This window comes from Fistularia commersonii, chromosome 20, assembly GCF_037954325.1.
Source record: "Fistularia commersonii isolate RoL2024-O1a breed Wild chromosome 20, RoL_Fcom_v1.0, whole genome shotgun sequence".
Classification (NCBI taxonomy): Eukaryota; Metazoa; Chordata; class Actinopteri; order Syngnathiformes; family Fistulariidae; genus Fistularia; species Fistularia commersonii.
This window is the reverse complement of record NC_141303.1, coordinates 2,638,293-2,666,164: the sequence shown is the minus strand read 5'-3', so window position 1 is coordinate 2,666,164 and position 27,872 is coordinate 2,638,293. Positions and strand designations below refer to the sequence as shown.

Genomic DNA, 27,872 nt, shown 5'->3' with positions numbered 1-27,872 from the left:
TCCAGATTACTTTCATTTTACGGAGCAGCAGCAAGGTGAGAGCAAGTACATTCTGAAAACAAACAAAAAAAAAAGTCATCCTCCAAATAAATTCTATAAAAAAATAAAAAATAAAAATGTTTTTCTTGTAAGAGACGGAGATGCTGACTGCAGGCGCAGATTGCACAAGTGCCCGGAAGCGTCCGACCTCTTGGGGCCTCGAGAGCCCACCAGCTGTGACCTCATACTGTCCTTTTTTTTCGTTTTCCAACTAATACAGATATATTGACTGAGCGTATCTTTGGAAAACCGGGAGCGCTGGCTGCGTAATTTCAAATAATTCACCATTTTGAAAAAGTTTGTTCCATGTTTTCTTTTTCTTTTTGGTTCGGCTAAATATATCAGATCATTCCCAGCTATGTCTTTCCGGTTTCCAGATAATACAGTATATGATATAACTTTTAAATAGATAATGTATTTTTTGTGCCGGGGGGGGGGGTCATACATTCTTTAACCATGCTTGGTCAGCTGACTTGTCTCTTCATTTCAATAATTTGAGGTGAAAATGTGGAAAATGTTAACGTTCTACTGGCCCTGGACGCTCCCCTGAAGGTGCAGAAAGAAAATAATTGCAAATGCAAATAGCAGGCGGAGGCTGTTGACTCAACTGTTACTGCAAGTGAGGATGAAAATGATCATAATGTCAATAAAAGCACTGATGATGATGTGAGTGAGCTAAGAGATAAGGTTCTGACGTCAATAAAGACATCCGCCAGAAAAGAACGCTAAGTCACATTCTATCATATCGGCTCCTGAGTCTTATTGTGATGCTTTTATTTGAGGTTATTTCATTGAATGTGACGAATGCTTGATATTAAGCCAAATGTCAAGTGCACTGTCTGCTTAATTTGTTATATACCTGACATTAATTGCTAATTCAACCACATAAAACCGTTTGGGGTTCGGCATTTCACTAGCTTGGTTTATAACATTTATGCAGTCTTTATCACCAGATATACAAGCATTTTTTTCCCTTCTTAATAGAAAAATAAAGAAAAATGAGAGGCCTTTTGCTTATAATAAATTTCGAGACAGTATGGAATGGACAGAAAAATGAATCAAAATTAAACAACTCAGCTCAACCAAAAAATGTTGTAGAAGTGAAACATACGAACAAAGTACATACAATTAGGAAAATCAAAAATAACAGAAACGAGCAAACAATAAATTAATTGATTGGTAAAACAACTGTCAATGAGGTGACAGAAAAAATGAATAAAATAGTCATACAGAAAATATATTATGCTTCAGGAGTACACACAGAATACTGTACATATCTAGAATAATGTGAGTAAAGAAAGAAAAGAAACCTGTCTGGTAGCTGATTCATTCAGAAAATAAATTTGAGATAATCATTAAGTGATGATGATAATGAAATCCTGAGCTGCCGCCTTACTGAGACGGTGAGGTTTGCGCGTCCAAGTGATCCTGGGAGCTATGTTGTCGGGGTTATTATGCCCGTGGAAGAGTCACCCAAGGTCAGCACCCATATCATCTGCAGGGTCCTTGAGGAGCCATGGGAGTTTGCCCAACCGGTCTACGTGTGTTTTGTGGATCTGGAGAAGGCATTCCCGCGGGTAATCCTGTGTGGCGTAAGGGGTGCCGAACCCCGTTATACGGGCTGTTCGGTCCCTGTGTGATTGTTGTCGGAGCTTGTTCCGCGTTGCCGGTTGTAAGTCGGACCCGTTTCCGGTGAGAGCTTGACTCCAACGCCCTTTGTTCATAGCTTTTATGGCCAGAATTCCTTGGTGCAGCCGGGGCATCCGGGGGATCCGGTTTGGTGGCCACCGGATCAAGTCTCTGCTTTTTGCAGATGATGTGATTCCCTTGGCTTCATCAGACCGTGATGGCCTGTCGTGAAGAGCGCATGTATGAGGTCCTGGGTTCAATCCCCGGCATCTCCACTGTAAGTCGCTTTGGTTAAAAGCGTCTGCCAAATGACTGGAATGTAATGTAATGTAATGCCAGCGGAGCGGTTCGCAGCCGATTGCGAAGCGGCCAAGATGAGGATCGGCACCTCCAAATCCGAGACCGAGGTGCTCAACCGGAAACGGGTGGGAAGAGGTACTGCCGGGGAAGAGGTCCTCCCCCAAGTGGAGCAGTTCAAGTATCTCGGGGTCTTGTTCAAAAGTGAGGGAAGGAGCGGGAGATCAACAGGCGGATCGGTGCGGCGTCTGCAGTGATGTGGACTCTATATCGGTCCATTGTGGTGAAGAGGGAACTTCGCCGGAAGGCGAAGCTCTCAATTTACCGGTTGATCTACGTTCCCACCCTCACGAGCTGTGGGTAGTGACCGGAAGAACGTGAACAAGTAGCTGAAACGAGTTTTCTTCAAAGGGTGGCGGGACTCTCCCTAGGAGAAGTTCGGTCATCCGGGAGGAGCTCGGAGTCGAGTCGCTCCTCCGCATAGAGGAGTCAGATGAGGCGGCTCGGGCATCTGGTCGGGATGCTTCCTGGAGGCCTCCGGGGGGAGGTATTCTGGCATGTCCATCTGGGGGAAGACCCAGGATACCCTGGAGAGACTAAGTCTCTAAGCTGACCTGGGAACGCCTCGGGGTCCCCCAGAAGAGCTGGACGATGTCCGGCTGCTCCGGCTGCTGCCCCCTGACCCGACTTTGGATAATTAAATAGCAAACACAATATAACTCATTTATTAAATGAATATTTCAAAACGTGAAAGACCGTCTGCTTAAATTGGGAGACGCAAAAGGCCTTTTACAGTTTGAGACAGTTATATGAGCCCCAAATTGTTTTCGCAGCATTTAAAGTTTATGATTGTAGGGGTATAACACTAAAATATCACCAGAGATCAAGTCACGTGTCCTGGTGTAATATAGACCGGATACATTTTTAAAAGACATTGATAGTTATATTTCAAAGAGAAGAATAAATTGCAAATCTAATAAATCGGTGAGGCACAAGGATGTCTGATAAATTGACGACGACGCGGCTGCGGTGACACGGTCATCGTTTTTCTCTGTGTTGACATCTTAATTTGGACCTTTCATTTAATCCTGCCAAAATCACCGCTAACCTATAATTCTACCGCCTCATAGCAGTCCTTTATTTCTCCCCATACGTGTTGTTTTGATGATTAACGGCTGTGGCTTTTTGTGGTTATTTTCGTTTGACAATCCCTTGACAACTCACAGAAGCCAATCATTGTTTGCACTGTAATCAACGTCTGTGCCCCCCCCCCCCCCCCCCCCCGATTTTTCGAGTCCACGCTGCGTTTTCTGCGTGTCAAATGTCGCAAATGATAAATAAATTGTTCATCTGCTGACATCTTTGTATCTTTTCAAAAATGCAAAACAAAAAAAAAAAAAAAAAACAAAGTCAATCGCAGACACACGCAGGAAGGAGTCCATCAGAGGGACAGCACATGTTAGATATTTTGGAGATAAGGTCAAAGAGGCCAGGCTCAGCTGGTTTAGTCATGCACATAAGAGAAGGTTCACAGGAGAGAAGATTAATGGAAGGAGTGAAAGAGGACATGAAGTTAGTTGATGTGACAGAAAAAGATGCAGAGAATAGGGTTAGATTGAAGAGGTTGATTCTCTGTGGCGACCGTTGAGGTGAAAAGCCGAAAGGAAAAGAAAAGGTAGAAGAAGAAGAAGGAGAAGGAGGAGGAGGAGGAGGAGGATGGGCAAGCATAAGCATCCGAAGAGCCAAACATCTATAAATAAATGATACAACTGTCAAATAAACTGTACATCTGTACATTTATACAAATGGCGGTGCATCTATAAACACCTGTAGAACTGTACAATGTCAGCAAGATGTCTGCATAACATTTAGGTATGAAATAATAGATCTTTTCCAAGCATCTGAACATTAACACCCACACAACTTAAATTCAAAGTCCGATTTTGGAGTCGGACGTCGGCTGAAAGTTGTGTTTTAACATTGACCCGATTTTCACCTCCTGATGTGTCTCCGAAAGTAAATTGACATTTGCAAAAAAGGAGGTCATAATACAGATGATTCAACAGAATGTTGCGCAAACAGGATCTCTGGTGGGACAACATTGAAATGCAACTGAAATATTAACGAGGTAATAAATACTTGTGATTAAAACGCGCTAATTGGGCCATTTGCACAACAGCTGCAGTTACTTTTGATCGTCATAAAATTGCAGCGCTTAATCTGTTTAATAATGGGGAGATGATGGTACAGAAATGTTCCTGCCTCTTTTAGATGTCTTGGTTTTTAGGACAAAATGATACATTTCAGTCCAGAGGAAATAAGAAATACAAAACACTGGACGGGTTCTCTTCACCTTCTTCAAATTGAATACTGGCTTCATGAAATTAAATTTTCTGTCTTTCTTGACTAAACAATTCTGTTGTCGCTGCTGTAATTGGCTGCAGCCAACTGGGAAAGGTCAATTTATGAAAGAAAATGTCTTTACATTGACACAAGGTAAAATATCTGTTCAAAGCGCAGTATTTCAAAAATGTGCTGCACTCAAAACTATATTATATTTGACTTCACATTAAGAGCTTTCAGCTTTAAACTCAGTTAGGTTATCATTTAAGAATATATCTGCTCCATATGGAAGTGTGAAAGAAAGAGGAAAAAGCAATGTATACATACAGAAAATAAAATCCCATATATCGTTAGGGGAAAAAAGATTTTCAGAGGAAAATTCACAGAGTCCAAGGTTTTTTTTGTAAAGAAACCACAATGATTCACTGGATACAGAACATTGCAGCAAAATTGGCCAATTCAGACAACAATACACTGAGTGGGGGTGCAGGGTGTTTACACCAGCCTAGATTAAGAAAGACTTGAAAAGACCATAAACACTTTTGTAAATATTTTTAAAGGCTTTAATAAGCCAATACTTTTAGTTTTGGATAGAAATGTATTGACCTTCCATGGAACAGACACAACACTCAATGGCTCTCTTCAGTTTTGCAACCTGTTAAAGTAACCATACCGAAAGAAGAGAACAACAGTACCAACCTCGAAACGGCAAATAGGACCAAACGGTCAACCAGTTGAGTCGGTTTCAACCGCATAGTTTTAGAGTTTCCACACAAATCCAACCTTAAAAAAAAAAACCCTGTGCAATCTTAAAATATCAAGTGTGTTGAGGTTCTCTTTGGGGGTGATAAGGATGGACAGGATCAGGAAGGAGTACATCAGAGGGACGGCACATGTTAGATGTTTTGGAGAGAAGGTCAGAGAAACCAGACTGAGATGGTTGGGTCATGGACAGAGGACAGATAGAGAATATATTGGAAGACGGATGCTGGAATTGGAGATCTAGAGAAAGACCAAGGAGAAGATTTAGGGTTAGGGTTAGTTGGTGTGAGAGAGGAGCATACAGAGAATAGGGTTAGATGGAGATGGTGGATTCGCTGTGGCGACCCCTGAAGGGAAAGAAGAAAAAGAAGAAGACCGGTAGCATCTAAACATTCCAGCGGTGGATAATTCTGTCTAAAAAAAACCTGGATGTAACACCTCGTAGGTGATACATCTTCTGTGCTTGCATTATTACCATGTGTGAATTGCTCTCCAGAAAAACCAAAGGATGAAAACTGGTGTTTGGATGCTAAAACCCAACATAGTGGTTTGTTCCCTACGACTGATGCATTATAAATGCCATTTTATCACCATATTATTCTGACGCTCCCATTGGTAGAGACATGTATGGGGTCATTTCTAGATACTTCCATCAGACATTTTCATAGAAAATCAAGCTATTTAAGGGATCCTGCCCCACAAAACTAGTGTGTCATTACTCCTATATTAATTACTCTTTTATATTAAAGGAAAGAAAAAAATATAAATTTACGATCATGTCTTACAATGGGTTATTTTAGTTTTATGTCATCGCAGTTACAGATAACTGAAAATGACAAGCCATCTGCTACTTTGTCTTAAAGAACAGGGCATGCAAATATAACAATTATAATGTTCTTGCTGCTCTTGTCTAATTCTGAAAATGTATCTATTGTGAATTTTTGCATCAAACTATTGTATCATTAAAAGGAATGGATAAAAATGTAAGGATAAAAACAAACATCAGTAAATTGACTGATAGGCGTCCATCAAAAAATAAACATTTAACAGGTGTCCTTTCATGAAAATCCAAAGATTTCAGCTCATATTATCTAATATTAGCATGAATCAAACAATCAGTTGTTCATGTATGAGAAAATGTTGCCGTTTTATTTTTAATTTAAAGTGTATTTCATGACAGGAGTTAGATTTGCGGGACGTGTGGGAACCCGTGGAGTTAAGCTAGCTTCGGCCACATATACAAACCTGCAATGTGGAAGGAGTCCCTCACATGTCATTTAAAGCCGAAAACTTCTGAAAATTACACTTCCAGAAAAAATGGAGATACTGAAGCGAAGCTCAAAACTATTTAAACAGTTTGGTCCATCTTCTACTGCACTTGGATGTGTATCTTTTCGAAAATGCCATTGACTGCAACATGGCGACTAGCTAGTCGTGTCCGTCGTGCTTATACGAGGCCAACCGTTGACCGACGGAGGAGAAAAAAAACAATCAGGGGAAGGGTATGTTTTGAGTCGTGTCTACATTTTTCCACAACGGCTTCAAAACGTTATATTCCTTAAAAATGTTCTGGCATGTTTTACTAAGCGGTCGCGCCGCCATTTTATCAGAAACAACCGCAGTCGCTGTTCTAGCTGCGGTAACTAACACGGACCGCAGTAGAAAGAGTGTTTTATCCATGTCGTCGGGGTTATTTTGAAGCCCCAGTAGATTAACAGAAATAAACACAACACCGCGTATTTTTTTATTCTTTACCTTAAAAAAAAAAAAAAACTTTTATCCCCCTCCCCTCCGCCCCTTCCTCTCGTTGATAGTGGCGTAACGATTGAAATTCACCATGGACACCATTGTGAAAGAACTGGCCGCTAAAAATGTTGAGGAAGGAGCGCGCTCATTGGCTACTGGAGCTCAACCGCCATGGCGAACATGTGACGTCACAACTGAGAGGCACGGATATGTGTGTGTGTGTGTATGTGTGTGTGTCCGAGGGAGACACGGGGGGAAGAGGAGAGAAAACACACAGCGTGTTTCTCCTCCGCTGTGGAAATGTAACCAAAAAGGTAGAAGTAACGGGAATATACGAGGAAAACTAAACCAGTTAAAGTTAATTTTTTATCATTCTTCGCTTTCAGTTTTGTCACGAAACAAACTTAGCGAGAGTTTCTCTTTTCACGCCGGCACGCGGATTGTTTTTTTTTTTTTTTTTTTTTTTCAAACAGCGAGAGAAGGCAAAACACGTTCATGATAATGATAATAATGATAATAATAAATAATAATAATATTCCTCCCGTTGTCGTCGGGAATCACGCGCCATTGAAGAGGGTGATATCTGTGCATGCGCCTTGGCTCCCCGAGCGTGCACGCTAAGGGGTCGGACGACGCGAGAACACTGGCGTGGCCGTCGGCCTCCATTTGCCAGTTCGTGTTCCTCTTCGAGGGATCCGTCGTGGGTCCCCCTCCTCTTCCTCCTCCTCCTTCTCCCTTTTCCTCGCTTCCAACGGACGCGCAACAATTGGGGACTTTTATTTTTTATTTTTATTTTTTCGCCTCGAATGTCGCCGTCGCCACCGGAGGCGCCGCGGCCCGACACCGCGAGGTGAGAGACGTTAAATGAAACCGGCAACTTTTCCAACTTGGCGGCCTCCTTCCCCCCCGCCCGGTTCTCCCGAGGTGTTGTCAAATAACTTGCTCGTATCGTCGCCTCGTGGTTGAACCGGAGAGAGAAAGCTGGAGAGGGCAGTTCTTTATTTTTTTTTTTTATTGAATTTTTTTTTTTTTTTTTGAACGGGCTGCTCCGCGGTCACAACGCCGCTTGTGAAGCCGTTCGCCCGGGTAACACCTTCACGTAAAGCCCCGCATCTACATGTGAGGGGAGGGCGGACACTACCGGACACCTTTCCGGGCTTCCCGTCGACGACGACGACGACGACGACCACGACTGAATTAGCGACGCTCAGGTAGGAGCGACTTCAGCAACTGTCTCGTCTCCAGAGCGTCTCCTCCTCCTCCCTCCTCCTCCTCCAGGCCCATCCGGCCGCCGCAGCCATGTCCCCGGCCGGCAGCCGCCAGGCAGCCCATTGGCCGGTCACACCGGAGCCCCGTGGACAAAGTCCACTTCTTCCCAGGCCAGCCAGAGAAATGATACATTCGCCATGCACGAAAGACACGTCCATATGTGAAATTGGCATTTAGTTCTCGTTTTAATTCCACGTGGGAAACATCGTTTTTTTTGTGTTTTTGACTGGATTTGCAAAGGCAGAATGGTCACTAGGCTCACTGTCTTCAGTGATGACTGGTGTTTTCGGGGGCTACAGCGGTTGGCTTGCATAGATTGTGTCCTCATATTGTCTGAAGTGGGTCCTTCTAAGTTCAGTTCACCTTATTCCCCTCTTAGAATAGAGTAGCTTTTTATTGCCATTGCATTAGGAAACAACAACAAAAGGTGAAGTGAAATGCAACAATATGTGACACAGTATAATCATGAATAATAAATAAAAGCGGTGCAATAAAGTGAGACGCGCAAGTGGTAATATTTTTGTAAACGTTCAGAGTGGAGGTAAATCGCATTTGTCGACTAAATGCTCGACTAGGCATGTAGATAGAAATAAAAAAACATAATACGCTGCGGGTTATCGCTCTTGATCGATGTTGGGGAAAAGAGTCTGGAGGTGTGTGGTGTGGTCGGGCTGTGTGCGGATTTCTTTGTGGTTTGTTTTGAGTGCGGCAATGGCTTTGGGGAGAAAAAAGCTGTCAGTCTGTTTATGTGTTTTGTAGCGCCGGCCGTAGGGCAGCAGCTCAAACAGGTGGTTGCCGGGGTGGGAATTGTCCTTGATGATGTTTGTCGCTCTGCTGAGGTAGCGAGGGCTGGCAATGTCGCCCTTTTATCGGCACTGTTATTGTCCATTCTCTTCCAGGGCCTTGGTTAAGTTGTCGCTTCCGACGTCCGCAGAGTCTCATCGCGGCCTCTTTTGTACATTTCCAGCCTGCGTTTTTACCATGAAAACGCTCTCGATTGTTGAAGATGTTTATTTTCCCACTTGTTTGTCCTTTTCTGCGAAAAATAACGGTGATGTCACAAGGGGCGCTCTCTTAGGTTAACAGACTCTTTTAAGCATGCGGTATATGATGTAAGTAGGCTGTCCACTTAGCATCCGTGGGGATATTTTGACATGCACTTCATTTGTAGTATTTACATCTTTCTCCAAAACATAGTAATCTAGACTTGTGATGCACTTGTTTTTGTGTGCGTGTGTGTGTGTAGATATATGTTTATATACCAGAACTGGTGTTTTTCCATTCTAGATTGTATTTTTACAAGCCACAGCTGTTCACATTACATGCCACATGGAGCCCAAACACGATACCACTCAATAAGGGCCAGGTAGGGCTGCACAATGAATCATATTAGAGATGAGATCAAGTTGCGAAATTGAGCAGTGTCGAGCTTTTTCGCAGCTTGACTCGAAAGGGAAATTTACAGGGTCCATGTTTTCAATGACCACGGCGTCTGTTAATATTAGCCTACGAGACCAGTCTAACGGAGGTCACATGTTTTTGTTCGATTGTAAGGATTCTTGAGTCTACCAAATAGGATGCATTCTCAACTTGTTCAGGTGTAGGACTGACCTTCAGATCGTTGAATTAGTGGCCTCACTCGTTTCACCCATCCCTGAAAGTGAGCGACCTGTTTTGACTGTTTGTTAAAGGCACAGTTACGAAATGAACCCGGAGGAGAAGTCCAAACTAATTTTCAGAGGGTGTGGCATTGGGGTGAGCTGAGGAGATCTGCTTTGTTTGGTGACAGAATACCTGCACAAGAACATGGAGACTATTTTATTGACATACATAATGCGGATAACAAAACTCTAGATGTCTGATAAAATATCTTGCTGTTTATAAAATGGCAATACACGCTGCATTTCACAGAAAAAAAAAACATCATGCAATGTCAGAGTTGTGGAGCATTGTGTAGCTCCGATCCCAAGTATAATACGGACTACTCAATGTGAAATTACTGCGTGATTGGAGAATAACTTGAAGTTAGTGTGTCTTAACTGTTCATACATCAGAAGGAGGCATGCGGTGTGAGTTATATGTTATAGCCTCTGCCGTCCCCCAAACTGAAATAGCAGCTGGAGAGTTTGCGCTGGCAATCAGCTCGCTCCCCGCCATCATCCAAAGCGGCTACGCGGCACATAACTTATATGTTTGAAATCCGTCCTGTCGATTGTCATTGGTAAATAAGATGACGCTCGCCCATTTAGCTTTGTCTGATATTTGTCCGCTGATTTGCAGGGGACCCCAAAAATTTGTTTACAAATAAACCGTCAGTATCCGATCACTGGTTGTACCAGTACAGAGGCACCGCATTTAAAATATTTTCCCTAAATTCTCCCAATTGCCCATGTGTTGTTTCATGTCAGATACACTGTATAAATGTTTTACGCTCTCATCCCGGTAAAACAAATCACCCTCGGTTCATGGAAAGATCACACATGGCCCAAGGTTTCTAAATAAAGTATGACTTCTCCATTCGTAGCTTATTTATTTTTCTGAGGGTGCAGTCAAAAAATTCCCCGCAGCGATATGATTTTATTGGAATCCCTGATGGACACAAATGCACAGAGCTTATCTATGAATCATGCAGATTATTCTTCATGAAATGGAGCCCACGAGCTCTTGGTGCAGTGACACATATCACAGCCTGAGACCCTTCCATATTGGTGTTCAACCATGTTTGTCAGCAGATGAAGTGCTATTTCCGTGGTGATTTGTGGTGTCTGCCCTGCAGAAGCTTGGACGACTGTCTAAAAGAAAGAAAGAAACATTCATTGATGTTTTTTTGACTCTTGGATTACTGTCATTGTCTCCCTTTGGTCATATCCAAACTTGGACGAAAAAGTTCCTGCCGATGCGCTGACAATGATCCTAGTACAGCATTTAAAACTCCAGAGCCGTGCTATACTAACTTTATTCTCCATCTCATTTAATTTTTCCGGACAGGTGTCAGACGACATCGGATGAGCGCGGCCGTACGTGATGCCTGCCACACTGTCTGAAATAACGTCCGCGAAGGACCAACACGCATTAAAGGACACGGAGGGGAGATTGACAGATGTCCTCCCATCCGTCCCCACTATTATCCCCGTCTCGGTGCCTCCCTTTCCTCCCGCAGTGGGAACGAGTTTCAGTGGTGAGGCGACGATGGAGAACAAGGCCATCTCTGTGGCAAGTAGCGACTGCGGCACGACCCTCTCCTCACCCGCCGAAGCGAGTCCGGCCAAGCCAGCCGTCACGCCGCCTCGCACTCCTCCCGAGAGGATCGTCAAAACCAGCACAACTACCTCACAGAAAACGTTGGCTTCGAACTCCATAACGTGCACAGGGATGGCCATCGTCAGCATATCGGAATCCCTGTCGACGCCCGTGGCGCAGGCCGCCTCCGCGTTCGGAAATCCGGACCCGAAGAAGGACTTTCCCTCTGCGCTGACCTTCAAAGGTGTCACTGTCACTCTGGAGAACGACAGGGTGTGGAAGGAGTTTAACAGCTGTGGAACGGAGATGATTCTCACCAAACAGGGGCGCCGGATGTTCCCATACTGTCGGTATTGCTTGACTGGTCTAGAACCTGACCAGAAATACAATCTGGTTCTGTCCATAGTTCCGTCTGACCCGTATAAATACAGATGGAGCTCTCAGAAATGGGAGGTCACGTCACCGGGAGAAATCCAGGGCAAGGGTCTGATCCGAGCATTTGCTCATCACATGTCGCCCTGTCGAGGATCCGAATGGATGGATGGACTGTTGTCCTTTTATAAACTCAAACTGACCAACTACCCCCAGGACCAGGAGGGTTTTATAATCCTGCAGTCGATGCATCGGTACATTCCCAGGCTTCATATAATTCCTGTCCCGGATGAGGACGTGTGCTCACCCAGTCGGCCTTACACTATTTGGCCAGAAAGCATGACGTTTACCTTTCCACAAACCGAATTCATGGCTGTGACAACTTATCAGAATTTTCGGATCACCCAGCTGAAAATCAATCACAATCCGTTCGCGAGGGGCTTTAAGGAGGACGGGAACAACTCCCGCCTTCAGCGAATCAACACGGAAACGCAGTGTTTGAAGACCGTGACTCCACTTCCTGGGTCGAACGATTCCAAACAGAATGGAACCAGAAAAGAAGACGTGAACATTTGGTATGTTTTGTATTTCCTTCAATACACAATGACATTCTGTAGTTACACTGATATGTGGCGTATTTTTATTCCCGTGCTATTTGGCCTCGGGTTTCTTTCTCTTTTTACTAACAATACTATGAACTGATGAAAGCACAAGTATTTGTCAATGACAAGACTCCAGTTTTTGCTAGATGTGTAATATGTATTAAAGAGTGCCATGCGCTCGGAACTTTGTGTCATTAAAAATACCAATATGTCCCCATAATGAAGTCATCATGGACCAGGATTTTAAAATGCACATTTTTTTTCAAACATTAAACCAATCTTTGCCATTTTACAGTTCAAGCCCACAGAACGCGTCCGCTCCCCCCGCCGATGACCAATGGACGAGACTGGTCCTGAAGCCCATCATGTTCAGCCCCACGAGCAAGGATGTTACGTTTGCCCGGTATGCACGAGGCCACGCTCTGGGTGAGCTTGTACTTGTCCAAAAGCGGCCCCTCGAGGAACCCAAGGAAGACAGCCGTGAAAGCGCTATCAGCCCTAATAAGAAGCAATGCATCTCTGAACCCTCTGAAGCAAGGTGTGTGACTCCCAGGTCCTCGGCCTCTAAGCACAACTCATCACCCGGCCACCGCAAGAAAAAGAAGAGGATCAATAGACGCTGGGGGAACCCCCAGGGAAAGAAGTGGAAACCTGTGGCTACCTCCCCCGCCGTGGCTCGTAGACTGTCGACCACCACCGGCCGGCCGGCCGTGACGGCCGCTGTGCAGCCGGAGCTGGACCACGTTGAAGGTCTGCTGTTTGTGTCGTTCACCACGAAGGTAGGACTCCTAATTTCTGCGATGATTATTCAATACATGCCCTTTTATACCAGAGAAATGTGTCTTTGGCGCAGCACTCTGGCTTAATACGTTCCGCAGGATAACGCAAACATTGATCACATTGATGTCACGTCCACTAGACCGAAAGCCATCACACAGGGGGAATGGCATGCTTATGTTGGCCGCTAATGTGCGGTAGCGCAGATTTGGCGTTTTGTTTATTTGCGCCTTTGAGCGCACATCAGAGCATATTCGAGAAGGTTGTGTTTTATTGTGTAGAGGTGCAGCTGCAATTTTTTTCTGTGTGGATGTTTTTATTTGGCTCAAGGTATGCAACATGAGCGAGCTGTGTTTTTGCTCATATTTGGACAGACACCCCGGCAGTTTGTGTTGATTAGTTTTAGTGGAACTCATCAGCTGTCACGACAACAGTAATTATTCTCTCAGAAGAAACGCTGTATCACTTGCCATCCTGTGCAGGCAACTGATAAATTTTCTGTGGCTCCACTTCCTTCTTCATCAGTGTTCAACTTTCAATTTGAGAGTTGAGAAAGTAGAGTTGGCGATAAGAGGTGGGACGGGAGATTGTCGAAAATCTCCTCAGCAACTCGGCGAATTCCCCTCTCACTTGCATTTAAGTTTTACTTGTACGTAACGAGTCGTCCACTGGAACGTAATTGGTTAATCCTGCTCGTACAGAAAATGGAAGCTACCAGGCTCCATCTTCTTCCTGTTTACATGAAGAATCTGATAGAAGGGATTGTCTTTTTGTTGAGTGACGTAATAGTCAGTCTTTACGCTTCATGTCCTAGTGCTTTTTTTACCTTAAGCTGGAATATTTCAACCTCATCATGCTGCTGTTATTGTTAGCATAGCACCAAATACCTGGCTTGTTCATCGCAAATAATTTGTAAGAGGCGTAAGCCTCAGGGAAACAATGCTGGGTTGAATGCACATTCTATGTGCGGTGTCATATGTACTGTTTTGGTGCAGTTTACAATGTTCAAAATACATAATTTCTACTTTGTATTTTGTGTTGAAGGAAGCCCTTGAGATTCATGTCAAGGACCAACTTGCAAATAAACCTGCAGAATCACAGATATCCCCGCCAGCGCTGACACCTGTAGAAGAAAAAGGTAAAGCGACCATTTTTGAGTTCCGTGCGATTAATGCATCATCATTTTTGACTGCAACGAAGAACTGATTTGAACGGTTGGTCCCCTCTCTCCCCTGGTTGCATAAGTCATGAATGCAGTGTCTACACAATCTCTGGAAGCCACCGGTATGTCAGAGAAGCAGACTCCAGTCGCCGATGAGGAGAAGCTAATCCACTTGGAGGCCATCTTGCTAAAAGACCTGAAAGTGTTCAAACACAAGCAGGTTATCCACCCTGTTCTGCAGGAGGGTGAGTTGAAAATCTGAAGCGGCCAAATAAGTGACGCGTTTAGTGGGGAACTGAAACGATATTGATTTTTCTCTCTTTGTTTGTGTCACGATCTTAGTGGGTTTGAAGCTGAGCTCCTTAGACCCTGCCATGTCCATCGACTTGCTTTATCTGGGGATCCATCTGCCGCTTCCGCCCCCAAAACTACCAGAACAAAGCGAGGATCCACCTTCCAGTGATGGTGGAAGTGAGTTAGCCTTTGACAGAACATATCACACCGATGACAAGAGTCAGAACATGATTTTCTGGAGTTCCTCAAAAGATCTTCTGTGGAATCATGCTTGTTCATGTAATCAGTGTGATTTTGAATAGCTGTCTTAAATGAACCGTTTGTGTCCTTGGAATAAACTCGAGTTGACCTCCGTAACAGGGAGAGAATTAGGATGATTTTTCACAATGCTCCCGTTTCCCTCTCCTTTTGTGCTAATATGGATTGATATTTTCAGATCTTTTGTATTTCCTCACTATTTTCCACAGAGTAGATAATTGTGAAGTTAGTATCATTTTCATAAATGCTGCTTATTTTCAAAAGCAGCCCCAACCAGTACTTAACCAATGTCAGTGTGTAAAGAGCAGCATTGCTCATAGCGAAGAAAAGCCCAGTGATGCTGCTCAGCTCTGTGAAATGGATGTGTTGTTATTATCGTTTCGACAAAACATGGTAAACACGGGTCATACAACATGATAGGTGGTATTGACAATGACTTTTATTTTATTTTTTTATTTCATCATGTCCTACAGCACTTTGATGGAAAGCACTGCAGAAAGAAATTGATAGTCATTATTGTAACTGTAAAAACTGAAAGCTGATGCATTTTTCTCCTTTCCAGATGAGCAGTTGTCTTTTATCTCCCGGACTGGAAAGACCAGCGACGTCACAAAAATAAAGGGATGGAAAAACAAGTTTGTCGGGAGCAAAGTAACCTCTCCACCTAAGTGTGATGGTGAGACCTCACAACCCCTCAGTTGCTGTATCTGTTTATCAACGGGTGATAATTCTAATTATCAAGTTATCCAACTGAACTGGAAGTTTGATTGAATATTATTTTTTGTTCCCCCCCTTAAAAGGAACACAAAAGAACTTATCTGCCTTCTGCAGCAACATGCTGGATGAATACTTGGAGAGCGAAGCTCAGCAAATCACCGAGCGTGCCGCTGCCTTCTCTACAAACCCCGAGAGCTCCGTCGCGTATCAGCTGCCCGCGAAAAGCTCCAGCTACGTCAAAACCCTGGACAGCGCGCTGAAGCATCGGCTCGCGGCGTCCAAACTCCCGGCGAGGAGCAACAGGCCTTGTCCGCTTTCCCACAAACCCCTCCTATATTCCGCTTTGGTCAAGCCCATGACACCTGTTCAGCCCGTCCAGGAGTCCAGGAGCCCGTCCCCCTCTCCGCCACAAACGCCAGGAACTGGCGAAAATGCTGCTGCGTCCGCTTCCAGTAGTAACTGCTCTTCTTTAGAGAGGTAAGCAACTTTTAACAGTTAAATTAATGCCAAGGACCTTACATTTTTCGTTTCACTTTTTTTTTTGAAATTGCTGGCGGGTGATGTTCCCTGGTCATTTTAAATAAAAAAAAAAAAATAAATAAAAAAAAAAGTTAAATTAATTATTAATATGACAAGGGATGTTGGCTCTGATTAAATTTGCTAATTTATTCCGTACTCTGGTAAATCAATCCAGTGCAATTCGATTAACACGAGCATGACCGTTGTGTTTTAAGCGTTGTCTCATAAATTCAAGGGCCGAAGCAGCAGTTTATCAGCCAGGTGCTTCTCCGTCTCCTTGTCATGGCAGTTGAAAATGAAAAACCTTCATAATGTAGCATCTTTCCTAATTCATTTTATGGAGTTTATCCTACTATTAAAGCATGTTCTTCATTATTCAAATGTCCCGTCCATCAGACCTCGACAGCTAATTTGTCACCCTGTGGCTGTAGATCGTTTTGCCGTCACCTGGATACCAAACCAAACCTTCAGCTTTAACATTTTCGCGTTGCTTTTAAAATAAACCAGTGCAACTTGTTTTTTGTGTGTTTGTTTCGACTGAACAGAAAAGCACTTTTTTGGATATTTTTCTTGTCTCTCCAGATTAGTGATATACCACCCAGAGGCCACTCAGAGGGCTTCGGTGGCTCCCGGGCACAACCAAGCCACGGCACACAGGCCGTCAGGGCTCTCAAAGTTCCAGCTGAAACTGCTAGAGATGGAAGTTTTAGCCCTCAACCAGGGCATGACTAGAACCCAGCTCACAGCAGAGAGGCTGTCCACGGCTCTGTCTGTAATCCTGACAAAGGAGGTGTGAGATATGACATTGATCAAATGTATTCTGAATGTGTCTTTATAAGGATTTTTGTTTGGACCGATGTCTGGCTTCGTCATCGGTGGCAACATAATACTAATCAATTAATACCAGACAGATGATTGACAGCACACCCACGCTCGCAGGAAGAAGTAAATGCATTTTAAAAATGGGATGTGGTTTTAACATGCTGCTATGTCCTTCGCTTGTGAGCAGATGCTGTACACTGAAACTCTGAAAGTACCCCAGTACACAAACTCAAATAGTCAAGGACCTGAATGTGGCCAGGAGTTCTGCAGACTGGGCTGCGTGTGCTCCAGTCTCAACACCACAAGGAGGCAACTTCTCCACTGCCGACTGCCCGAGTGCATGTTTAGCTGTAATTGCTTGAAGCGCAAGATCATCAAGCAGCTGACCCTGCAGGAGAACGAGCAACCGGTCAAGTCCTTTTTCTGTAAGATTTTTCTGTCGTTTTTCTCTCGCACTAGTAAATGTGTTTGCTATTTATTCTGAAAGGCAATCACTGGCAACATTTCTGATGTTGAATTGGTCGGTTCAGTTCAGCCCTTTTTTTCTGATATCCAGTAATACCATGCGCTAGTTAGCATATGAAAACACTTAGACAAAGCTCAACACTCCGGTGGTTCTGTATTGTATTCTTGCTACGTAAGGTTTGATTTACTATACAGTTGGTAATTGGTCCAACAATTTCATTTTGTATGTGGACTATATTTTTATCTAGAAATGAAGTGTTCAGGACACAGGCCTCCGTCATGGGCCATAAATTCCCTGGGAAATTAATTTGCAGGTCTACCCCGGTTTGGTGTTAATTATTGCATGCCCTATCACCCACCTATTCAATGAAATAGGCCAGGTGGTTTTGGTCTAATCTTGTTACAAGACAGAAAAATAACAAGCAAAGTTTGATTTGTGTTTTTTTTTATTTTATTTGTTTTATTTTACATTTTTATTTTTTTTTATTTAATTTGTTTAATTTAATTTTATACATCTAATTATTTTATTTATTGATTGCGGACTGGTCACAAACCCTGTGTTAGTTTAAATGACATGTTTTCATTTCTTCCTAGCGTTCACCAATCTGGACCAGGAAGCCCAGACACACCTCAGCACCCATTCCAAGAAACTGTGGATACGGGATGAAAAAGATGTGGACACTGAGCCGCTCTCTGCACCCAAAACTCAGTGTATCCCCTCCGTGAAGGCCCTAAAACGCAACACTACACATGCAGTGGTAAGTGACATGAACATTCTCTCCTTTGGCTTTTGCTTTGAGCGTTTCTGCTTGTTTGTATGTAAAAAGGTGCCACTGAGCCACCAGCTGCCACGTGTCTTAGATTCCAAGTCTGAGGAATCCTAGTGTGGGGAGGAACATGGGGCTGGGCAATCTGTGTGTGTGTGTGTGTGTGTGTGTGTTTATATTCAAAGTGTTGATTCATTCATTAAGTGTAACAAAAATGCTGTATGAATAGAATTGATCTCTATTTAAAGAAAAAAAATTGAAGAAAATTGAAATCTTAAATTATCTCTAAAAGATCTTGTTATTTTACTATTGGAAAACCCCAAAAGAAAAACACCTCCAATTCTCATCAGTGTTCTACCAAGCTTGGATCTGAAAAGCCTTTTTATTGGCGTTTGAATGACTCCTCAGTTCGATATGGGGGGGCTTTGTCTTTCTGAAAGAGGCCCTAACCGTCAGAACAGCAACAGGACAAAGGTCTGCTGAGGGCGCCTATGACTGGGGTTATTTCTCTGGCATATCCATGATACATTTATTCTGCTTTGGTTCAGTTGGGTTTTGTTTTTCCTACTTTCTGCATGTGACGTAAGCATTAATGGAAAAAGCTTCGTATTCATCGTGGTTTTACCGTTGTTCCAGTTTTAGAGATGAGTGATTTGAATGGCAGACACACAAAACAAAATAATATATATGTGTTATTATTCCAGATTCGAGAAGAGGACAAGGATCCGGTGTACAGATACCTGGAGAGCTTGATGACCTGTGCACGAGTTAGAGAGTTCAACAGCGCCCCACCGCCAGAAATCACTTTAGAGCCCAAGGTCCCTGAAGTGTCGAAGCCCGTCACCACCGCAAAGAAGAGCACCGACGACCCGCCCAAAGCGGACGTCAGAGACGTGGATGAAGAGAAATCAGGTGAGAAGAAGAGCAGCTATTTCGTACTCACGATATCCGCCGGTTACATGGAGCGGTGTTCTGTTTAGCTGCTCCGGACAACCTCGGAAGACAGTTGTGGAACGCGGATACTGCCAAAAGACATTTTCAGCTTTGCTACGTACACTTAGTTCTAACTGCAGGTTTTTGGACATTATTAATGTCAGAACAATTTTCCCTCAGAAGTACAATGGGATTTAATTTTGGCCAATGACCAGTAGCCTTTATCAATGTATCTGTTTATGGACTGTAGTCATGTAAAAGGCTTGGACAGTATGTTGTCAGCTTTTTGCCCCACTATCAATTTCCTTTTGTTTTTGCAACATACGCTAGTATATTTGTTCCATCTAAGAAATTTCCTTTTTTTTTTTAAATTTTTTTAATGGCGATTAATTGCCATTTCATAGTATTTCACAGTAGCTGGGTAACACATTTCAGCAAAAATCAAGACCTTTTTCCCCAGATTAATCTGAGATCCAATGTAGACCAGACATCTATGTGAAATTTGAAATCTCCAGTTTTGGAATATATTTTAAGAGCAATGGCAGCGTGGTGATTAGGGCCTCCACCTCACAGCATTAACCTGAAGCATTAACCCATTAACCTAAAAATTGCTTGATTCATGTATGGTTTTGAATAGATACCCCAAAAAAATCTAATGACTTTTGAATTGAACACCAAATATGTTAGTCATTAACGGATCCATAGAGCAAATACGTGTCACAAATATAATTCAGTTGCAAGGCAAAAGCCTGCATCATTAGAGGATCTTTGAGCTCCTATATCAAATGCAGTTACCTTTTTGTGTGTGTGTGTGTGTGTGTGTGTGTGTGTGTGTGTGTGTGTGTGTGTGTGTGTGTGTGTGTGTGTGTGTGTGTGTGTGTGTGTGTGTGTGTGTGTGTGTGTGTGTGTGTGTGTGTGTGTGTGTGTGTGTGTGTGTGTGTGTGTGTGTGTGTGTGTGTGTGTGTGTGTGTGTGAGTGTGTATATATATATATTAGAGCGCAACACTTACAAGGTCACTCAATTACATTTGCCACTTTGGGCTAACTGTGCCTTCTGTGCTCAACAGGAAAGACGGCTGCAATAAATAAAGTGCACGCCAAGAAGCGAATCGAGATCCAGTCAGCGTGCATGTGGCACAAGGATCGCAAAATGGTCCTCAAAGCTTTATGTTACCGCATGAGTCAAAACAGATTGTCCAGTTGGTTTCGTGTGGGACCGTACTCCATTCGCCCGGTCACTAAGATCTTCATGCAGAAGCCCAGCGGCTCTACTGTCACCTACAGGGTAAGTCTATCTCGATGACTGTTTTAATGTGGCCGCCATTATTGTAAACATCTACATATACAAACGTAACATATTGTGACGTTATTCTGCTACACTTCTTTCCAGGTACACATCGCTAAATCGGAAAAACCCAGCGATGAAGAGGACTCCTCTGATGAAAGCGAGAGGGAAAAGAGTCCCAACCCTCCTGCGGACATGGAGGAGGAGAATAATGAAGAGCCAAGGTTCCAGTTCGGTGTCACACCCTTTTATAGCGGAGTAATACCTGCTGGCAAATTGATTGCCAGGACTAAACCTGTCGGCTGCCAGGCGTCAGGACTGATAAAGGTCAGGCTCCGGGAAAAAAGTTTCTACATATACAGCATTGGAAAGCCGGGAACAGTCTGCGTAGATATGACTTGACCTAAAAGTAATGAGCTAAAATCTCCTGACCAGTTTGCTTATCGTCATTGGCGCTAAATCACATCCGCACATAGAATTGCATTTCACCCCAAATAACTGAAAAATTACCCCGACGCATTTTAAAACAGATCCAGGTATTACCGAGAAGTTCAAAAATGAGAAATGGATAAGAAATATATATCAGATAATTAGCAATTAATTGTGGAAAACAGTGGCATTGAACTGCTGCTCATAAATGTACATTTTTATAAATGTACATTTTTACCCCCACCACATTAATTATTTTTGAATTTACTTGAATATTAAAGATATCCATCTGCCGGTCTTTCAGTCCCGCCTTCGACGAAATAAAAGTCCTGTAATATATGTTTCTTCTCACTTGAACAGGTAAACGATAAGTGCTACAATCAGGCCAGACTGTTGCTGGGAGGCGTGGGCTGCCTTCATCCGGCCAACCGCCTTGCAGCTTTTCTCACAGGCAGACTGCCAGGTTTTCGTAACAGTTCCCATCAAATCTCTAAGAGAACAGATACCACACACAAACCCGACACTTCTGTCGCGACATCTGACATAAACGCGATGAAACCACCAGGTGAGTCAGTTTTCCGCTCTGGATCAGTACATCAGACAAGGGCCTCCCATCAGTTGAATAGATCTATAGATAAATCTGAAGTCAAAATCAAAGTGAGAACCTTCAGATTTAATCTCTGCTCCGTTTTCTCCAAACAAACGCAACAAAACGTGAGGATCCAAGGATTCCGTGCGGATCATTTTATTTTTCCTAACGCTCCGTTGCATGCACATGCGCCACTCGGGGGTTTTCAACCGCCGGGCTGCGTCCTGGGTAATCTCGGAAGATTCGTACACGCTCAAACGAGGCCCAACTTATGTTCCTTGGGCATTTATTGCATTCTGACCACCCCGTGTCAACCTTTTGATGAATTTTGCAGAAACGGACCAACGCTCTCAGTGTTTCTGTCGGGAAGTTTTATTTCTTCTGGCCCTCGTGTTTGGCAGTTTGGAAAAACGCACCATTTGTTTTTATAGTCGGTGATATCGAAGCTATTCTGTGCCATGGATGAACTGGTATTCCACATCCAGCCCTAACTATCACCGAAATACAAACTTTAAACTCTGTCACTTTCCACGGACTCACATATTTGCTTACATTTACTTGTCACGCCCCAAAACCCTTATTCTCTCAATATGTCAGTTTTGGGTGTTGACACAAAAGATGCCGACTGTCGTTAAATATTTGTAGAAAAATTAAAGAGTGAAGAGAAGTTGTGACTCCTGCGAATGTGTTTCCTTATGTTGGATGATGAAGTCTTCATCTCAGCTCTCGACCCTATGTTGCTTCTGTCTCCTCAGTCTATTTATCACTGCCAGACTCCAGGAAAAAACCCTCCATCCCTGAGCCTCACTCACAAAGCTCCTCAGCCATCAACCCCCTGCTGACATTTCCACAAAGCCAGCACAACTCAGACATCCTCCAGCGAAGCTCTTCATCCTCGCCCGTCTCTCTCACTGTGTCCCCGTCACTGAAAACCCCCAGCTTCTTGTCACAGAAAGGAACGTTCTCATTCAGGATCTGCCCTCCATCCAACCAGAACAAGGGAGGTCAGAAGCTTCCCGGAGTTAGCCTACCAGGGGGCTTTACCCTCATCCAGCTCCCTCAGCCTCGCACTGACGGAGCGCCGGCAAAAACGCGAGCCGCGGAGCGCGCCGGCGCCGCCGAGGCCCCGCCGCGACCGGGTCCTACGCTCACTTCGCACAAATTAGCTGCAGAACCACTTGCTAGCACGCCGGCTTCGGGCGTCAGCGCAGGAGCTACGGATCCATCAAGTAGCGGCTCATCGGAGGCCGTCTCTCAGCTGACGTGTAAAGAGACCGTCTCACTCTGCGAGAGCGATGTCGTCGATAATCCAGTGTCAGCCAGGGAAGCCCAGTCGGACCTGGTTATCGTTTCAGAAGACGAAAGCTCCGATTCCTCCGACTATGATGTAAGTGCGTAAGAGTTCTCCGCATTTTAGCCGATCACGTGTACTCGTCGACACAAATTGGATTGGTTTCGTAGCCTAAAGGCTAGCCTTTCACGCTACTCTCTTCCTGAATGACTTCCTGCAGGAAGATTTGGTGGATATTGAAACTGTAGACGTGAAACAAGGAGAAGCCATCGCCGAGCTGAAGGAGGCAGCCAGTAAGGCGCCCCCACACTCACTGTAAGACACTGTTCTTTTTGCTCTTGATCGGATCGTCCGCGTGAACATTTGCGCAAGCCGCTGCCGTCGGGGACGTTTCATGTACGGAGTGGCGATCGGCTTTCCTCATTTTTGTTCCCCTTTTCAGAAAATCCAGCCACGGATCAACATCTGAGCTCACCGCCCATGTGAGTCCTTTAACTCTGCACAGTGTGAATGTTTTGGACAAAATGTGTGAACATAACAGCATTTTGGAGTCTCCTGCCGTCATACTTCTCAGAGAATAGCATCTCTTAACGCTCACGTTCCTCTCAAACTGTCCACTCAAGGATCGAATGGCTCGGGAGAGAAAGAGGCAAAGCCACCACCACACAATGGTAGAGCGACAACGACGCAGTGAACAGCGGCTCCTTTTCGAAAAACTCCAGAAGCTGCTCAAGAGCGACTTGAAGGCTTCACGGCTGCATCTTCTCAGAACGGTCAGATACACATTGCCGACTGCCAAATAATAAATAGAGCTCAGTTATTCATTGATTCTTCAGATGCTTAATTGTTGCAAAGAAAGGCACGTTTTTGATAAATGATCACATGGGAAAAGTCCTATTTTCGTATTTGCGCCCTCGCCTGCTTTGTGTCTTACCTATCATGTTGCGTTTGTAGGCCATACAGGAAGTCCAGAGACTGAACGGAGCCTCTAAGCGCCTGGAGGAGGAGAAGAGGGCGCTGATTCAGAAGCAGTCTGTCTACATGAAGTCTTTGTCTCTTTTGACTGGTAGGTATGATTTGGAAAGACGTTACTGCATTGTGCCATGTTCTGTCCAACGGAGAGGAAAAAAAATTGACTGGTATCTTAATACTGAAAGAAGGACCGTCTATTAAATCCCCTTTTCACATTGAGGAGTATTTACTAAAATCCAAATATCACCGTGCAGATGAGTGCTCTCCTCACTGGCTCGCAGGTGTTCGTTAAATAATCCAACACTAATGTCTTTTGAGGCAAAATATTATTTGAAGCATCTCCTCTGCTGAACTTGTTACCAAAGCAATGACAAAATAGATTTGTGAGGACAGCGGGAGTTTTCGAGACGCAAGCGTTGTCCATTTGTTGGCCAATCAGCGTCAGTTTTACATGTAACGAGGGCCGGGGCTGACCAGGAGCGAGCTTGGATACCGCTCTGCCATTAGATATATTCCAGAAATGGATAGCGTATCACGTAACGATGACAAAGAGCGGCCCTGACAGCTTTTTCCCCGGCGCATGCGTTTTTCGACGGGGTCCTTTCCCGATGTTTCGACTGGACAAAACCGTCCGGTTCGTCAGCCGCGAAGCTTTCAAAGCTTACTCATTACAGACTTCTGGAAAGGGCTGGAGGCAGCGGCTTCGGTTGCTCTCCTCCGCCGCGCGACTGAGAGGCCGCCCACGCGTGAGCAACGTCAAATCATGCCGATAGAAAAGAAACCGGCAGGATTCTTTTACGATGTCTGTAATGGACCTGGTTGGCGTTCATGCACCTACACGCCGCACCACGTGTCGTAGAAGTATAACGTGAAAAGGTGTGTGGCGGTTCTGAGCTAACACACATGATGGTAAACCCAAACCTGCTCTTTCTTACTGTTGAAATGCCCCATTTTTTTCAATTTTATTTTAGGGAAGTCAGAGGAGCGGATTAAAGAAAAGCTGGTGAAGACTTGCGGGCCGCAAAAGGTTAAAGAAGTGACTCAGAGCTTAAGTCCCCTCTTTACCCATCTCCTCCAGTCCAAAGGGACCATTCTGCAGGCTGCGACTAACAATTCCGACCCCGAGTCCTCCTCCCTGGTACGCATGGAGATCAGCTCTGGGTCGTTCAAACGCGTTTTACACGTGCAAGCTTCGAAGAACTTGAAACCCATAACCCTTCTTCAGCCCAACCCGTCGAGGGTTCCTCCCCAGCACAGCACCAACGCCCTCTTGCCTCCAAGCACTGTTGAAAGACCTCAAACCCAGTTCCTCATCAATACCCTCGGAGCTCAGTCAAACGTCGACAAATCTCCGGGCCAGTTGACCGGCTTTACCCTCCTGCTTCAGCCTAAGGTGGACAGACAACCGGCCAAGGCGACTGATGTTCCTCAACCCGATGCGGACGACTCCAACATCAGTGAGGCGACTTTAAATAAACCCCCGTGCCCGTCAGCCAACCCCGTGCTTCTTGAAGCCACTGCTGACGCCCCCCCGGCCCAGTCCGCCGCTGACCCCGTCCTCCGCACTCCAAGTCCAGCTCAGCCCGGGTCACCTTCGGCCCGGGCGGACGTCACGGTACCTCCCGTGCAGGTGGATCAACAACCGGACGAATCACCCGCCTCGGCTAATCTCGGTCGGAGTCAGTCAGTTGCCGAGAGCCAGCCGGAGGAGCCCTCTGAGGTCAACGCGCCCGATTCCCAGACGCCCCCCGATTCCCAGACGCCCCCCGATGCGCCCCAAGCACCGGCAGACCAGGACAAGCTGTCGACGGCATCCTCGGCACCAAAGAGCCCGACGTCCCCCGCTCAGCTCCCGCTGCCCATTTCCTTCCCCTTGATCCGCTCCAAGACCGGCCGGCTCATCCTTCCCTCGTCTCTGAAGCCGTGTAAGTTGTTGTCTGGCGACCGCTCAAATCTTCCGCTCTTGCACTCACTGAAAGATCGCGTCGCGGTCAGTTGTAACTTTTATGTTTTTGTCTTTTCACAGCCGGTAACGGCGTATACACGCTAATGGTCATGAATGCCAAGCAGGACAAAGAATCGCAGAAGGTCCAACCTGGCGCGCGGTCCTCCCAGGGGGGGTCGTCCAAGGCCCAGGAGGGAGATTCCTCTGAAGGCCCTGTCGAGTCAAAGAGCAGCCGCCCTCCGGGGGAGCAGTCCTCCAAATGTGAAGCAAAGCATCCGGGCGCGAGTCCCCCCCTTCCCTCCCCCGAAAAGCCGGTTCCCACGCGGAGTCCTAAAAGCGCGGAAGGCGACCCCGCTGCCGATCCAAACCGAAACCTTTTTGCTAAGTTGTGTTTTCAACCCGCGCCGCAGCCTTCTAGCTCCCCTCCCAGGGCCTGCCGTGGCAGAGGAAGGCCTCGGAAGCACCCGCCCAGCCCCGTCGCCCAGGACGGTAACGGGAAATTGACAGAGGACAACAGCGCCGTGACGCCGCCCGCAGCTCGGACCGGCCGCGGCGGCGCCGCGGGTGAAAGGAGGACTTCGGAAGGGGTCGAGAAACAAGTTGCGCACAACACGAGAAGCGGCGGTGACACCCCCGTGCCCTCGAAACGTAGCAGAGGGAGGCCTCTGAGCAGCCGCCGGGCCGCGGCGGCTAAGAAGGGTAAAGCTCTTTATTCGGACGACACCGCCGACTTCTGCTCCCCCGAGATCGAGTCGAAGAAAAGCCCCGCGACGAGCGCCGGTTCTTCGCGGCCGTTAACTCGAGGCGCTCTAGGGAAGGACTTCCCCAGTGCCAAGAAACGGTCCTGGATAGACTTAGAGAAGGAACTGGAGCCTGAACTGGACTGACCGGACCGGCTTCACGCGTCGTACCTCTGGACAGTCTCGCGCCGAGACCCACCTTTGCAGGCGAAGCGCCGGCGGGAGAGTCCACCACGTAGTCTTAAGCCCAGGTGGACCGAAGGAGCGGCGAGTAAAGACGCGCCGCCGACAGCCGTTCATTCGCGATAAAAGTCATCGACCAGGTGAGCCGGACGGCACGGCTCGTCTGCGGCGCCAAGCGTCTGCGCGCGGCTTAACGGTTTAACGATATGCCAAACAGCGCAGGTGTCCTCTGGAGGATTGCTGTCCTGGTTTGTGAGCTGATGGGGTGTGTTTGTTTTGTTCTTTTGACTCTGGAGGAGACTGGAAAGGGAAGTCGATGCCGCATCCCGTGAGTTCAGGGAGAAAACCTCGTCATTCATTTTTAAAAACAATTTAATGTCAACAGTTACAAAACAAAAGCTGTTATTTCTATGATGAATAATGGAATTGAGACACAAATCGAAGTTTTATCATCCCTCTCTAGCTCTGCCGTAGACCAGAACTCAACCGCAGCAGTCGTCCACCGCTCAGATCGCCCTGGAGACGCTTTTTCGGACGGAGCGGCAGTTTCACGTGGTTTTATTCCGAGTCACCAAACGTGCCTGAATGCGAGAGGGGGAAAAAAAAAAAGTGACCGGAGACACGGTGAAATACTCGATGCTGCTCCTCATTTTTTATGCGTAGGTAGGAAATTCGACGGATCAATTCACATCACACGAAGAAAGGCCATTTTTTTTGGCCTTGATCAGGAAATTACATTTTTTATATCCTGTTTTTTTTTTTTTTTGTTTTTGTTTGTTCGTTTTTCTTCAAAAGAAACCCACTCTGAAAAAGTCAACATTACGATGTGAGATGAAATTGTTTATTCTGGAACCTGATGCTATTTAATAAAATATAAACCAGAAGTGCTTTCATATTCTTACCCGATATTCTGCTACCTGGATGCCTATTTAGGCCGGCCAAGTCTTCTCCAACTCTGAATACAAATTGGGGAGACTTTGGTGTTTGGTAGGAACCCCGTTATTTTGAGGCAACTTAAACGATTTTAAAAGACGTCCCAACCCATCGACAGTAAGAACTACTGTATCTGAAAAGACCCTCTGTAATTGTTTGTGGAATTTAAGTGTGTTTTCAGCGTCAGGTTGTGGGAAACCTTCGCGCGGCCTTGAAAATGAATAAAATCAACATGCCTTTATAATGCCAGTTTCCATCCAGAGTCTTTTGGTATAATCCACGTTTCCCAGATCGGATTTTCAATTTTACGCCGCGGCCGTACGATAAACGAGTCCTCATTGAGCTCGGACCCTTGGTTGGAGTGGTTTTTGTCTGCATCGAGGTCCGCCGCCGTTCGACTCTTTCAACACGTGCTTTTAAATTATTCCACAGATGTGTGCAAAAGGAGGGATTCCCACCCGCGCCGCTCTGCTAAATGACGCCCCGACAAGC

At 45.4% G+C, this 27,872-nt stretch overlaps 1 protein-coding gene across 2 annotated transcripts; it reads left to right on the top strand.

Annotated features, from left to right (window-relative positions):
- The first annotated feature begins 7,254 nt into the window (after positions 1-7,254).
- On the top strand, positions 7,255-27,872 carry mgab (MAX dimerization protein MGA b). Of its 2 annotated transcripts, XR_015107665.1 has the most exons (23): positions 7,255-8,027; positions 11,074-12,272; positions 12,595-13,078; positions 14,121-14,214; positions 14,322-14,483; positions 14,581-14,709; positions 15,353-15,466; positions 15,591-15,984; positions 16,609-16,816; positions 17,036-17,273; positions 17,908-18,071; positions 18,785-18,992; positions 20,081-20,298; positions 20,404-20,625; positions 21,088-21,292; positions 22,072-22,703; positions 22,828-22,922; positions 23,050-23,089; positions 23,231-23,380; positions 23,562-23,673; positions 24,551-25,504; positions 25,606-26,587; positions 27,813-27,872. XR_015107665.1 is itself a non-coding variant. In XM_086166704.1 (22 exons), exons 2-22 carry the CDS (start codon positions 11,110-11,112, stop codon positions 26,409-26,411), a joined length of 6,792 nt encoding a protein of 2,263 aa, XP_086022830.1. In that variant the 5' UTR covers positions 7,255-8,027; positions 11,074-11,109; the 3' UTR covers positions 26,412-27,624. The 2 variants fall into 2 exon arrangements, 1 of the variants encoding a protein (XP_086022830.1); XM_086166704.1 differs by lacking the exon at positions 27,813-27,872 and having other exon boundaries at positions 25,606-27,624.

What these genes read in the sequence shown, in the direction of transcription:
- mgab (XM_086166704.1), top strand. Translation starts at nt 11,110, where the DNA reads ATGCCTGCCACACTGTCTGAAATAACGTCCGCGAAGGACCAACACGCA. An exon ending in CTCTCCACCTAAGTGTGATG is followed by an intron (nt 15,467 to 15,590) that starts GTGAGACCTCAC and finishes CCCCCTTAAAAG; the next exon opens with GAACACAAAAGAACTTATCT. An exon ending in TCCCTCGTCTCTGAAGCCGT is followed by an intron (nt 25,505 to 25,605) that starts GTAAGTTGTTGT and finishes GTCTTTTCACAG; the next exon opens with CCGGTAACGGCGTATACACG.